Here is a 14,426-nt window from a genome sequence, read left to right on the forward strand (position 1 = left end):
CTTTTTTCTTTTTGCTTATGTGGTGCTGAGGAATCGAACCCAGGGCCTCATGCATGCAAGGCAAGCGCTCTACCACTGAGCCACCTTCCCAGCCCTGTTGTCTGAGTTTTAATGGTGTTCCTTTTCACTGCCATAGCCTTCTTTACTGCAGTGTGTCTTCTGTATACAGCTCTCTTCATTGCTGCAGTGTCTTCTGTATACAGCTCTCTTCATTGCTGCAGTGTGTCTTCTGTATACAGCTCTCATCACATTCAAGGGATTTGTTTTTTTATCTCCTTTTTGATAAATATGCCAGTGCAAATGTGGCTTCAGGAACTAGCATTGTCTCCTTGTTTTCCTGCTAATAATCATGGAGAGTCAACAAAAGGGAACAGAAAACAAAAACTAGCCGTCAGGAGTTAGAAATATACCTAACTACATTTTTTTTTAATTGCAGAAATTTCTGAGGGAGCCACATGCAGATAAATGGAGGGAGGGAGTAATAGTAGCCTATCTCCTAGAGCACCAAATGTATTCCCATGAGGGCTGTGGGGTATGGAGTCCTTGTCTACAAGAAACCAGAAACACAGTCAAGATCAGGGGCTGTAGAAGTCCCACTTAGATGCAGTTTAGTTGTCAGGAGAGGGGGCCCATAAAGAAGCACACTGATAAGCCTTGTTCAGAGGAGGTACTGTGCCTTGATAGTAGCTCAGCAGCTGTTATTCTATGAAAACTAGCTGGCTTAGGACCCTGCTGGGCCTAGCCTTTAATTAGGGCCATCTTAAATATGTTTAGTCCCTTCAAAAAAAAAAGTCACCAGAGTTTAGGGCCAACCTAGGCTATGTACATAGCAAGATTCTATCTTAAGAATCCAAACTACAACAGTGATGAAGAATCATATTACTCATATTTAAGATTGAAGTAATAGTGCTCAGAATAGTGTATGAAGTGTAGGATGAACGCAGACATATGAAATAGAGAGTTCAGAAATGCACTGACACCCATACTTATGTCCTAAAGGTGCTAAGGAAGGATGAGAAAGGATAGACTGTTTAACCAGTAGCACTGGAACATTTGTACATCCATGAAAAAGCAACCAAAACAACTCTAACCGAACATTCAAAATTAAAGTGGGTTAAACATAAAATATAAGTTGTAAAACTATGAAAATTCTAGAAGAAAATACAAGAAGTACTGTAACTTGAGAGTAGGTAGAATTCTTAGACATCACACCAAAAGCAAGATCCATAAAAGAAAAAAAGTGACACACAGGACTTAATCACCATGAAAAGTCATTCTACAAAAGGCTAATAATAGAAGTAAAAAAAAAAAAACCAAAACAACCTATAATTGGGGAGAAAATGTTTGTGAGATACCTAGCCAAGAAATTGTATTATAATCTATAAAGAACTGTCAAAACTTTGTCAAGAAAAAGAAAACATAATTATTAAAAATAGACAAAGGATGTAAAAATGACATATAACTAATGAAAAGATGTTTATGATTACTAAGCTTAGGAAACTATACATTTAAACCATTTGTAGTAAACCAGGCATAGTAGCACAGTGCTATAATCCCAGCACTTGTGAGGCTGAAGTGAGAGGGTCATGAGTTTAGGACCAATCTGGGTTATATAGCAAGCAAGACCCTATCAAAACAAAAAGCCACAGATGTAATGTTATCCTAGTACATTAAAATGACTAAAATTGAAAAGAATGATAATCCCAGGTGAAAACTAAAAGTAATGACAATACCACATATGAGGGAGGATGGATATATTGCTAGCAGGAATACAAAGCCCTAGTGGATCTGGCAAACATTTGACAGCTATGAAATTAAACATACATTACCATATGACCCAGCAATACCACTCTTGAATGTTCATCCTACAGAAATGAAAGCTGTGTTCATAGAAATCCTAGTAGGAGCAATGGCAGTTCTGTTCATATGTAATGCACACTAGAAACAAATGCAGGTGAATGGATAGTTATACATTCATACAGTGCACTCAGCAATAAAAAGGGATGAGCTATTAATGCATACAACTTGAGTATTAAAGGCACTGTGTTGAGTGAGAGAAGCCAGTCCCTAAAGTCTGTAATATATATATATATATAAAAGTATATTATATATATGTATATATATTCCATTTATCTCACATTCTGAAGGACAGAAGTAATGATTGGAAGCAGATCCATGCTTGACAGGGTGGGGGAGATAGTCCCATATACTGGTGTGTGTGTTAAAATTCATAGAACTGTACACCAGAAGAAAAGTTATTTTAAAGTCTACAGGAGCAGAAAAATACTCCCTTGGGGGTTTGTTCTTGTGCATGTCAACTCGTGTGTGCTCAGGATAACCTCAGGAGCTTGTTGGGCTTGGAGCTTCCATTGTGAATGCTTCCTGTCACATGCTTATCCTTCCATCCTTGATCTCCTTTGCTATGTCCTCACCTGCCTCACTCCTGTCTAAATTCTCTGGTTCAACCTGGTGCTGTTGCTAAGCTGCTCTCTCAAGCTAAAATGGGCTGCTGGGGTGTAGCCAACAAGATGTTCACGTGCCCCTCATTGGTTTAAAGTGAGCATAGCCATCCTGGTTTCCTAATGCCAAGAACTTCCTCCTCCCTTCAATTGTCCTCAGCCTCCCACATGACCTGGTCCTGGTCCACCGCTCCCTGCTTGGTTTCATGCCTCATTGGCATTTCAATGAAGGAACGTATTCTTAGAAGCTGTGGAAATCTCCAAGTGGCACTGCCTGAGTGCACATCCTAATTGTGGTGCCCGCTCTTGTCTGCCCAGTGGGAGTTGCAAACAGCCTTTATGAAGTCGGGTTTTTCTTGGAACCATTTTTAGGTGGCTATTTTTCTCCTGAGGATTTGCCTTATTGAGCTATTAGAGTGGACAATGGAGGCACGTGAGTGTCTGGATGGCAGCAGGCTGCTCTGTTGGGACATGGGATAAAGTGCCATAAACGTCTTCCTTTATTTTATCGGCTTTGGCTCAAGCTCTTGGCAGGGTAAGGGGTTCTAGACAGCTATTGCGTGTTTAGCTCCAGTTGCTGTGGAAAGGTGGTTTATTTCACAAGTAGAAAATCTATACTCAAATTTAATACAGTGCTATGTGATTGAAGGTAATGTCCTTTTACTTTCTTACTGTACCGTGCAGTGCTTTGCTTCTTGTGTTCCTGCTGCCCTGGTAAATTTTATTGATCAACAAAGACAAAGGTAGCTTTTGATTCTTTCCAGATCCTAGCAAATTAGAAGATAGATCTACTGCAGATGGTTTTGTCACGAAGGAGAAATGGGTTTCTGGGGTATTATCTTTTCCTGGGCATACTCTCTTGTCAGCTTTAGGGTTGAATGTACTTGACTTTCTAAAAACAAACAGTAAGCTAATAGCTTTCTTTGTTGTCATTACTAAGCACACCAGAGGTGGCCACTGGAGAAAATTATTTCTTTTTCATTTCTCACTTTTTTTGGCTTTCAGGTTCTTAGGAATAAAGAATGATATTTGATGCATATAGGCAAGAAAGAGGGATAGTGAGGGGACACAGGAGATGAAATCGTCATCATTAGGCAAAGGCTCTTGTATGTTGAATTCTATTTTCAGGACTTGAAAGGGAGGAACATTTTAAAGCACTTTGGTAGCCAGTGCAGTCATTCCTAGATTCTAGCTATTTTAATCCAAATGCTCCCTTGCTGCTAATTTCTTTTGTCAAAATGAAAACCTACTTACTATCATTCATGTAACAATCTCCTACATATTTAAAACAGTTAAGCTCAGAGATTTTTTTCCCCAGAGAAAGGATTTCCATTCATTCAATGGTTTTTACTAAAAAGGACCTATTTTGTGAATTCAAGTAATTTTCGTTTTCCTTTAGATTTTTCTCTTAAGTTTAGCTCATTTTTAAATTGTGTTTTCTGCTCACCTGGCATGTGAAGTGCTGAAGCATGAATGCCAAGGGTTTCCTCCTCAAGGTGTGGGTGATACGTTATTATATTGTCTAAGGAGAGTGTTCATTTAGTTGATTTATGCCAGGAGTGTGTAAATGGTACAAACCTAGAGACATTTTCATATTCCTGAGTTCTGTTATTTAATATCAGGGAAGAAGGAAGCAGGTATACTCCATACATTTCTTCCTTTATGGCTACTGTCTCCTACAAAGCTTTATCCAGCAAGGACCCCCCCCCCATGGTGTGTCATTGTCATTTGATGCCCACAACAACTCTGAGGTGGGCAGAGTGGGTCTTGTTGCCCCTTTCCAGGTACAGCAGCAGATGTCCAGAGAAGTTACAAGACTAGATTTTCTTGGGATTGTAATTAAAATTCATTCGTTGACTCCTGGGTCAGTGTGTTTTTCTCCAAAGTCCAATTCCCCCTTGTCCTGAAGTGAAATTTATAGTTAAGGAAATAAACACATAAATTAATAGAAATAGCTCTCTAATTGTAGTACAAAAGGAGGAAAGTGACCCATACATTACCAAAGAATATTTCAACATATAAATGCTTGGTCATATTTAAACTAGAGGGTAGAATGGAATAATCAGATGGTGTTCCTAAACATAGACTCACCATGAGTGCACTTCCAAATGTAGGTAATATAGGTATGTTGTATTGGTGACAGAAGGAAACACATATCAGCTGGGATGTGGTTTTCAAGGAAAGTGAACATACTTGATAAAGTTATAAACGCAACTGAATACACTCTGTGCAGTGGTTGCATTTTGGAAAAGTCACCCAAACTAAATCTATATAAAAAAAGGCTTTGAGTTCATTTGTAAAATGAGACAATGAGATAGTTAATCTTGTCAACTTGATAAGATTGTAAAGTGCTTGGGAGATTAGTATAGCACACCTCTGAGTATGTCTCAGTGTGTATATACATTTCTAGAGAGGACTAGTATATAGAGAAGACCCACCCCTTGAATATACACTGCACCATCCCATGGGGTGGGGCCCAGAGAAAAAGACAGCCAGCTAATGCAGGCTTTCTGTCTGTCCATCTGTCTATGTGCCCTACCCTTTCTTCTTCCTTCCCCCACTATACTAGCTGATGCTTTTCTTCATGTCAGAGATCATGGAAATGGCCAGCTCTGGACTGGAAACCTCTGAAATTGGGAGTCAAATCTGTGCTTCTTTTAAGTTGTCTCAGGTATTTGTCACAGTGATGAGGTGCCTGATACAGTTTGGCTTTAGTCTTAGATTGTTACAAGCCATCTTTCACCTATATGAATGGTCTGTGGACCTTTCAGGAATGTTGTCATGAATGTGAATGGTCCTGTATGTTGTGGGTAATGGTGTGTTGGGAAACCAGCTCCTTGAATTGTAAGTCCTTACTGCATCATTGACTGACTTCTGTGCTAGAAATACTCCCACTGGAGCAGATTTCAAACAGCCAGTAGTACTGGCTCAAAATTCCTGAAGATTTAGCCTTCAACTTAGTAGGAGCAAACTGCAGGATACCACTAATTTTGTAGGATGTCTAGCACATGTCCTAGACAGTCCCCCAAAGGCCGAATGGAATCCCCAAATCCAAATCCGTGACAACAAAAAATATCTCCATGCATTTCTGAAACCTCCGACAGGGGCAGTATTGCCCAATGAGAACCAGTGTATGAACTCTGGTGGTATTTGGGTATAAGTGACCTCATCAAATAGTAGGTGCTGGGTAGGCGTGAGACTGCCCTGTGAAGCTCCTGGTGCTTATCTGGCTGTACCAGGAGTCTTCATACTGAGTCCAGAGCAGTCCATGCATAATGCTGTCCCCGTCCTGCCTCCTCAGCCTTGATCAGAACACAAGAGCCTACACTTTGGGGCTGCTCCCTGCCTGACCATTGCTACTTTTGTCAGCTCAGTTTATCACTTGAGAAGTTAACAAACAACAAAAATCATTGAAGCAAGTCTCTTTTTTTTTTTTTCTTCCAGTTCTGGAGCAGTTACACAAAGGTGGGGTGGCAAATGTTGAGAGCTAGTTAGAAAAATAGTCCTGGATTCTAATGAAATTGCAGAAAGTAGATTAGTTGGTTTTATTAAGATAGACCATTTGGTTTAAAGACTGTGCTTCAAAGGACTAAAAAAACCTTTTCTTTCCTGCCTTAGTGTACACTTGACTCTGAAGTGGAGGTGAGAGTGGGTGGAGATTTCTTTTTTGACCCTCAACCGGAAGATGCCCCTAGGAACCTCGTGTTGATTGCAGGAGGGGTTGGAATTAACCCTTTGCTTTCCATCCTGAGACACGCAGCAGACCTCCATCGAGAATGGGCAAACAAAGGATGTGGCTATGAGATAGGAACAGTCAAACTGTTCTACAGTGCAAAAAATACCAGCGAACTTCTTTTTAAGGTAAGAGGGAACCAGGTGACGGGTTGTTCACATGCATAATGGAGTTGGAGGCTGAGAATAGAAGGATTCAAATTTGACATTAGAAAAGCATGCAAAACTCCATTCAACCCATAGCTGGGCATGGTGACATAGATTTGTTGTCCTAAGCTATGTGAGAAGCTAAGACTGGGAAGATTGGAGCTCTAAGCCAACCTAGGCAGAATAGTCTGAGACTTAGTATCTCAATGGAAAAGTTGGGCAAGGTGGTACATACCTCCCATCCCCATGGGAAGTCTAACGTGGGCAGATCATGGACTAGGCACAGGAATTGAGATCTTATCTCAGAAGTAACTAGCAAATATAAGGCTGGAAGTGTGGCTTAGCATTAGAGAGACTACTTAGAAAGCACAAAGCTGGGGCTGGGAAGCTGGCTTGGTAGTAGAGTGCTTGCCTTGCATGCATGAGGCCCTGGATTCTATTCCTCAGCACCACATAAGCAGAAAAAGCCAGAGGTGGCGCTGTGGCTCAAGTGGTAGATTGCTACAAGCACCCAGGCCCAGAGTTCAGGCCCCACGACTAAACAACAACAACAACACAAGAAAAAAAAGAAAGAAAGGCAGACAGAAAGAAAGAAAAGGAAGGAAGGAAGGGAGAAAGAAAGAAAAAAAGAAAGAGAAAGAAAGAAAAAAAGAAAGAGAAAGGAAGAAAGAAAAGAAAGCACAAAGCTCAGATTTCAAAGCCTAGTAACACCACCAAAAAAAAAAAAAAGCCACAAAACAAAGAAAGAAAGAGGGTAGTATATGTTTTTCAGTTTGCTGTAAGTAGACTTGTTTAATGGTATTGCCCACAAGTCTTTTTTCTGTTGGGTCTGATTTCTTTGCAAAGGTTTTAACAAAAAGCTTGGTAGGATTTATGTTCAAATGAGAATTGACCATCATGTCTCATCCAGGACAGTCACAACTAGTAATGTTGAGGGCTCCCAGGTAAGTGGCAGGATAGGGTGTGTACTGTGGGATGGGATCTGTGCTTAGTGGAATGAGTGAATAGAAATGACACCAAAACCCCAGGTTCCAGGGAGAGAGAGCTGTGAGACTAGTTAGAGGGCTTGAGTGTCCCACACAGGTGAGACCTGGATAATCGACCCAGCTGGTTAAGGAGAGCCCTTATGGGTTGCATCTATTGAAACTAAAAGTACATCCAGTGGAGAAGGCTTTCACTCAGGACTGCCTTGCAGCTGCATGAATGAACAAAAGAACAGAAACAGTTAAAAGACAACTGTGGTCAGTGAAACTGCTGCTAATTTGCCAATGCTTAAGAAAAAGGAAAAGAAAACACTCCCTGAGAGTTAGTAATGTGCTTGTTAGCATATTCAGATTCCAGCTAAAGCCAGATAGCCTCTGTGCTCTGAATCTCTGGCCTGCCAGGCTGCAAACACCATCTCCTGAAATAGAGAAAACAGCAGCAGACATGTGCAGAATGGGAGTTGAGCTTCGGCGTCAATGGTTTTGCACATCTGTTTTGATTTTCTAAAATTGTAGTGTGACCAACTATGTTTGACATTCCAGAAAAATATCCTTGATTTAGTAAATGAATTTCCTGAGAAGATTGCGTGCAGTTTGCATGTTACAAAACAGACTACACAAATCAGTGCGGACCTTAAGCCATACATCACGGGTGAGTCCCCAAAGATGTTTTGACTATCTTTGCACTTATATATGATGGGCACACCATTTACTTTAGTGTTAGAAGTTGCCAGGGAACAGCCAGGGGAATTGAGAGATGATTCATCATGAAACAATTAAGAACTATATTAGTTGGATTTACTTATTATATGCAGATTTCCTACTGCCATATTGAAAGAATGTTCTTTCTATTTAGTAGGCCTTTACATCATCACCATAGTGTGCATCCAAAAAATTATACTCAGCCCTGGCTGCATGGGTTCCATTTGCCATTAATGGTCATTCAGCTTACTCATGGTTTCCTGTTTGGAAGGGCTTTTGTAAAACAGTTTATTTACTTTGGTGTGTAGTTTTGCATCTCGACTGAAGACGAGTAAGCTAGCTGGTCCTCTCTAAAGACTGCTGTTTGCTTGTGATAGGTTTAGGGAGCCTCGAGAGTCACTGAGCTTAAATTACTACAAATAAATACTGTGCTTATTTATTCTGTCCTTGTATTCAAGATACAAACATGTCTTGCTTATTGGGGTTTATTCTATTTTTTGGTAGAAGGAAGAATAACAGAGAAGGAGATAAGAGATCATATTTCAGAAGAGACTTTGTTCTATATTTGTGGCCCACCTCCAATGACAGACTTTTTCTCCAAGCAACTAGAAAACAACCATGTTCCCAAAGAACACATTTGCTTTGAGAAGTGGTGGTAGCAGCAGGCCAAGCAACAAAACTGGAAGACTGACAGCCATTTGGGAGAGTAAGAGATACTATTTAATAGCATCTATCTCTACTTGAGCTGTCTTTAGGACTGAAGTGACCACTGGTGAATAAAAGAAAAGCTAGCTAGCACCACACTTAACTGTAAACTTTTTGGGAAGAATTTATTGATCAAACTATTTTTTTTACCATATTGATTTTCTTCTAATTTCCTGTTTAATTATCTCAGGATACACTCTGAGTTGGGTATTACAGTGTTTTTTTTTTTTCCTTTTGCCCTTAGAGGAAAATGAAATGTGTATATTTAATCATGGGAAATAATAAGTTTTTGTGGGAAGTGTTTAAATTATTTGGCAGCAGTTTATATACCTTATGTTCATTGAACTTATCATTTAAATATATTCTTTATTTTTAAAATTCATATTTAATGTCTCAGTGTACTTTTATCATGGTCTGAAACTGCTTTAAGGGGCAGAATATCCAATGTGCTGCTTCCTGGTAATAAATAGCCTAAACGTGCATGGTAATTGTTAGCTGCTTCTGTGTCCTGGCTGCCTGCCCCACTGTGGGAGACAGCTTCCTGTTAGAGACAAAGGTGTTGGTGATTGTTATGTTCCCTGTTGTCTGTCTTGGTAGGTGGGCTGGTGACCGTGGAAACCTGCTAAGAATTGATTCGGGTTAAGAGCCATTTCCCAATTCTGCATCTTTGCTTTTTAGTTCCTTCCTTTTCCAGGGTTGTTCCTGGTATCTGCAAGTATGTAACAAATCACTGAATGAAGAAAGCATTTTAAGTCTTCACTGTCTAGGGAAAGGAGGCAATCCCCAGGTAGGACAGAAAGAATGGTGACATTTGATCTCAAGGCTGCTCTGATGAAAACTGCTAGAAAGCAGACTCAAGCTCTTGTTTATCTTTGTTTAGGTTTTTAAAAATCCAAAAGAAATTCATGAACTAACTGAGGTCAAGCAAGTGCTGGGTCTTATATCAACCTGGAGAACATTGGAATGTGAATGAAGCCTGGAAAGGACAGACCAGTGCTAGAGACCTAGGAGACCAGGTTGAGATGATTCTTGAGCTGAAGCAAGAAGATGGGCTACTCTTTATGTCTGTTGCTCCTCTTTATGTCTGTGGGCCTCCCAGGAGCTCTGGGCTTAAACTGAGTGAGTTCATGGCATCTGCAGACAGCTGGCATTGCCACTAGGGCATCTGCCCTGTGTAGTGTCTTGGCAAGTTTAAGCAGAAAGGGTTGGCCAGCTCTTGTCATGTACCACTTGCTATTCCCTGACTGGAATATCTCCTGAGAGGCACACTATTAAGTAGTTCTGTCGTTGTGCGGCTGTCACAGGGCATGCTTCACAAACCTGGAAAGCCAGGCAGTCATTAGTCCTTTGAGAATGATGTTAGGTATGCAGTCCCATCATTGACCAAAACATCGTTGTGCAGCACATGGCTGTTAGATTCCAGATGTGAATTCAGTGGGAGGGAGAGAAGGGGACGGCTGGCCTGATGGGAAGTCCGTTCTGGGAAGTGACTACCTGAATTTCAGAAGTGAGGGGACTGGAAGAAGTTCTGGGCCACAGGAGCCCTGATAAATACATTAACCCCCAAGTGCCCTGGCTGAGGGAGGCTTTAGAGCTGAGTTCTCAAGGTGTAGAAGCACATAATGAGATTCAGGGGTGGGGTAAGCAAGGGGCTCTTCTGACAACTAGTGAAGGCAGCTGGCAGGGAGCCTGTTGGGAATGGGAGGTGCAGGGTGGCCTCACAGCAGTGGAGGAGTAGGGGGATACTGCCTCCGTCTGACCAGCACCATGCTGTGTGCCTGATGCTCTCAGAGAGCAAGGGTCACCACACCAGCCTGGGGATCCCAGCTCTACCTGCCACCTTGTGCTGACTCCCTGTCACCAAGTGTGAGCTGCTGGGGTGGGCCAGGTCACAAACGCTGCTTGCCTGTGGTGTTCTTTCAGCTCTGTCATTTGGCATTAAGAACTGAATAGCATTTTCTGGTCTGCTGGCCAAGAATGGCCTGTTGCCCTTGGCTGCCAGTCCTGTCCACATCTCTTTGGTGCTCAAACTGAGTGACCCTCAGTCAGTGGGGCTTGGAATTTATTACATAGTGGCTCGAGACTGGAGAGACCCTTTGAGCCAGACTACTGAGTTCAGATCCCAGCTGTATCACCTACTAGGTCAGTGATGCCAAACAAATCCCTGGACTATTCTATGCCCCACTGGAAATCACACACTTGGAACCACACATGGAAGGGTGGTAATACCACCACCTTCCTCGAAGGGCTCCCGGGATCAAATGGAATCCCATGTGTGGAGAATGCTAGCAGAGCATCCATGGGCACCGTTCATTTGCTCCTCCTCATTCTGTTCAGAGAGGATGCTAGATTTACTCTGCTAAAGACCCCTCATGTGGGGAGAGGCCTGTCTTGTTTAGCACTGTGCTCGGCACATGGTAGGTCCTTCATGAAGTTTGATATGAAAAAGCCTGTCCAGAGCAGATGAGCCAGGTTAAGGAACTCGCTAAGAACCCTTTGGCACTGTGAGTTTATGGAAATATTCTTTGTGACAGCAGACATGAGAGTCTCAGAGTGAAGACACATGGCAGGGCTTACTAGAAAGACCAAGCATGTACTTGGTTGGTCTTCCCCAAGTAGCTTACCATTAGGTGTTTTCTCCTAGGCAGGATGGGTGTGGAGCCCTCCACATAAGGATGGTCCCTGGGATCCTGGGTCTAAGTCAGTAGATCTCACTTTAAAAACAAAACAAAACCTCATGGAAAAATTCCAAATATACCTCAGGAGTGTGTCCTCCTCCCCTACATCCCCTCAGCTGCAGTGATGTAGCATTCTGCTGTTTCTGTAAGTTCTTCAACTGGCATCAGGATTCGCTCTGCTGGGTCATCTGTAGGTGCAGTAACTGATGCCCTGATGTGAGAGTCTACGTGTGACATGAGGTGGTGCGTCCTGAGTTTCTTGTGTCAGTGGCACCCTCCTCCTCACCACATGCTTGCACTTTCCCCTTTGGCTTCTTTGTCCTGTAGGTTCCCATACTTTGAACCTAGCTTACTTATCCTCCAGACCACGGCCATTAAGATGATGCTGTATTTCATGTTAACTGGTAATTAACCTAGAAGTTACTTAGACATAGATTCAAGGTTATTTCAAAGGCTTTATTGTCAAATAGTGTATGTACTTTCATTTTTAAATGGCAGTACTGTGGTTTGAGGGCTTTATGCTTGCTAGGCTGGCACTCTGCCATTTGAGCCATGGCAACAGTCTTTCTTTTTGCTGGTTAATTTTGGAGATGGAGTCTAGCAGACTTTTCTCCTGGGCTAGCCATGAAATACGATTCTTCAGATCTCAGCCTCCTAAGTAGCTAGAAGTATAGGTGTGAGCCACTGGCCAGCTTGTACTTCTTTTCGTATCATGTGAGACAAACAGTCTCCCACTTTTAATGTTGTTAAGATGGATCCATGCCTGATCCTTTCCTCACAACCTCAAAAACCCTGAAACTATAGCCAGGCGCTGGTGGCTCACGCCTGTAATCCTAGCTACTCAGGAGGCTGAGATCTGAGGATCGTGGTTCAAAGCCAGCCCATGCAGGAAAGACCGTGAGACTCCTATCTCCAATAAACCACCAGAAAACCGGAAGTGGCCCTGTAGCTCAAGTAGTAGAGCGCTCGCCTTGAGCTGAAGAGCTGAGGGACAGCGCCCAGGCCCAGAGTTCAAGCTCTACGACCGACAAAAAAAAAAAAAAAAAAAAAACACCCTGAAACTGTAAGAAAAAGATGCAGGACAATGTTTTTCTTTCTTTTTATTTGTCAATTACTGTAGTCTATTCTGAGTTTGTGCCTTACCACCCTCTAAAGATGACCAGTGGGATTTTTTAAGTGCCATATTTCTTTCGTCCATTGCAGTCAATTTCAAGTTATCTCTGTAGTGTCAGTGGTACATACTAAGCAGTAGGGATTGTTGGTGTTTGGGAGCTCAAAAAAGCTACAAAACAGTGCCCTAATAAACAGGAGGAAGAGAATCCCCTATGAAGACAGTGCTTGGAGGAGGAACAGACATTGACTAGGCTGCTGCTGCTTTGACAGGAGCGATACATTGTGATCAGTGACTGTCAACAGGCCTTGCTGATCTTGTTAGCTGGATGGTGAGAGTGTAAACGTGGGTGGGTGTGAGCTTAGGAAGAACTGGCAGGAAAGAAAAGTTATAATGAGCATAGACGATAGTTTCAAGGAAGTTTTCTAGGATGGAAAGGACAAAGTTAGACTAGTAGCTGGAAAAGGCAGTGGCCAAAATGCCACTTATTGCTTTTTGTTTTTGTTTTCAAAACTTTAATTTTGTACTTAAAGACGTGTAGAGATACAGAATTCTTCTCTTCCTGTCATCCAGCTAGCCAAAGTATTATATTTACCAAAATTAAGAAACAAACAGTACTGTCATATTGTTGAAGTACTATTAATTAATTATGTGGAAGAGATGGAGGCCTAGTTGTGGGAACACCTGTGACAGTCCTTTAGTGGAACTCCTGTGGTTTGACTGTGAAGTGTCCCTCACAGACGCAGGCCCCAGCTGTTGGGGAGGTGAGGCCCAAGTAGAGGATACAGATATTTTGTCTCCACCACAGAAGTCTGCTAACATAGGAGGGAACAGAGTTTTCTAGACCTTGTTGAATGATGAATTGTCAGTCATTGAACATCTACTATGTGTCACTGTCACCCAGGTAGACACTGTGGACAGGAAAGTGTAATATATACAATATTAAAAACGATCTCAAGGTGTGTTCTATGAGGAAGTGTGTTGTAGACCAGGCATGATGGTGAATGCCTGTTGTCTCAGCTACTTGGGAGGCTGGCTGACCATCTGAGCCCATAAATTCAAAACCAGTCTTGACAACATGGTGAGAACTGTTGCAAAACAACAAGAGAGAATTCTATACTGAGAACATTTCCATGGGACCCAAAGTAGAGGTGCGCTGGGGAAAGATGAGTTTTGTAGCTACTTCTGGTTGTAGGTCAGCCCTGGACAAGTTGCTGAAGTGATGGTAGCCTGTGGGTACAGAGAAGGTGGGGCCATGGGAAAGGTTGCACCCCTGCTCTGCAGACAGTATTCGAGGAGGATGTGATGACTGGGTGCACAGCTGTAGGCGCACATGTTTGTAATGCATCTTTGCAAGTCCAAATACATGTGTGCATGTCATGACTGTCAAGCCAAGGTCATGCATTTCTGAGATTTTTTTTTCCCTTTCTGAATAGAAAACAGCAATTTCCTTTATTCCTAGGTATTAGAGATCATATGTGCTGATAATTTAACCTAAAGGCCATTATTTCATTTTTATTTTAAATCAAACTCAAGGTAGTATGTGCTATTGTCAGAGAGAATAGAGAGCTGTCTTTAATATTACTCTTTCCTGATATGCTACAAGCTGTCAGCATGGTGATGACATATAAGATACCTCCTAACCCATCCTCAAATAAGGCATGCATTTTAAAATGTTTTCTGCTCTGAATTCCTCACTTTCTTAGTTGTTGGCCAGCCACATTGATCTGGTCTGCTCTGATTTCTTCAACTGTGCAGAAGCCCATCACCCTAACCTCATCCCTTTGAACCTCTCCTGGTGGGCCTCTTTTACTGCACCTTTGGCATATGAAAATGTACACCCTAAAATGCCCAAGTCCCTTCTCCCCACTGCATCCCATGCCTGGAACTTCCAGGAACCTCAGTAAAG

General features: G+C 42.1%; 1 protein-coding gene across 1 annotated transcript in view; it reads left to right on the forward strand.

The window, feature by feature from the left end:
- Oxnad1 (oxidoreductase NAD-binding domain containing 1) overlaps positions 1–9,110 on the forward strand; it is a 39,445-nt gene extending 30,335 nt beyond the window's left edge. Inside the window, exons 7-9 of the mRNA XM_013022104.1 lie at positions 6,078–6,320; positions 7,865–7,973; positions 8,528–9,110. Of these exons, the coding sequence (XP_012877558.1) occupies positions 6,078–6,320; positions 7,865–7,973; positions 8,528–8,682 (507 nt within the window). The 3' untranslated portion in view covers positions 8,683–9,110. The remainder of the gene's footprint in view (positions 1–6,077; positions 6,321–7,864; positions 7,974–8,527) is intronic.
- Positions 9,111–14,426: the final 5,316 nt, after the last annotated feature.

The sequence above is a fragment of the Dipodomys ordii genome, unplaced genomic scaffold (assembly GCF_000151885.1).
Source record: "Dipodomys ordii isolate 6190 unplaced genomic scaffold, Dord_2.0 Scaffold60, whole genome shotgun sequence".
Lineage (NCBI taxonomy): Eukaryota > Metazoa > Chordata > Mammalia > Rodentia > Heteromyidae > Dipodomys > Dipodomys ordii.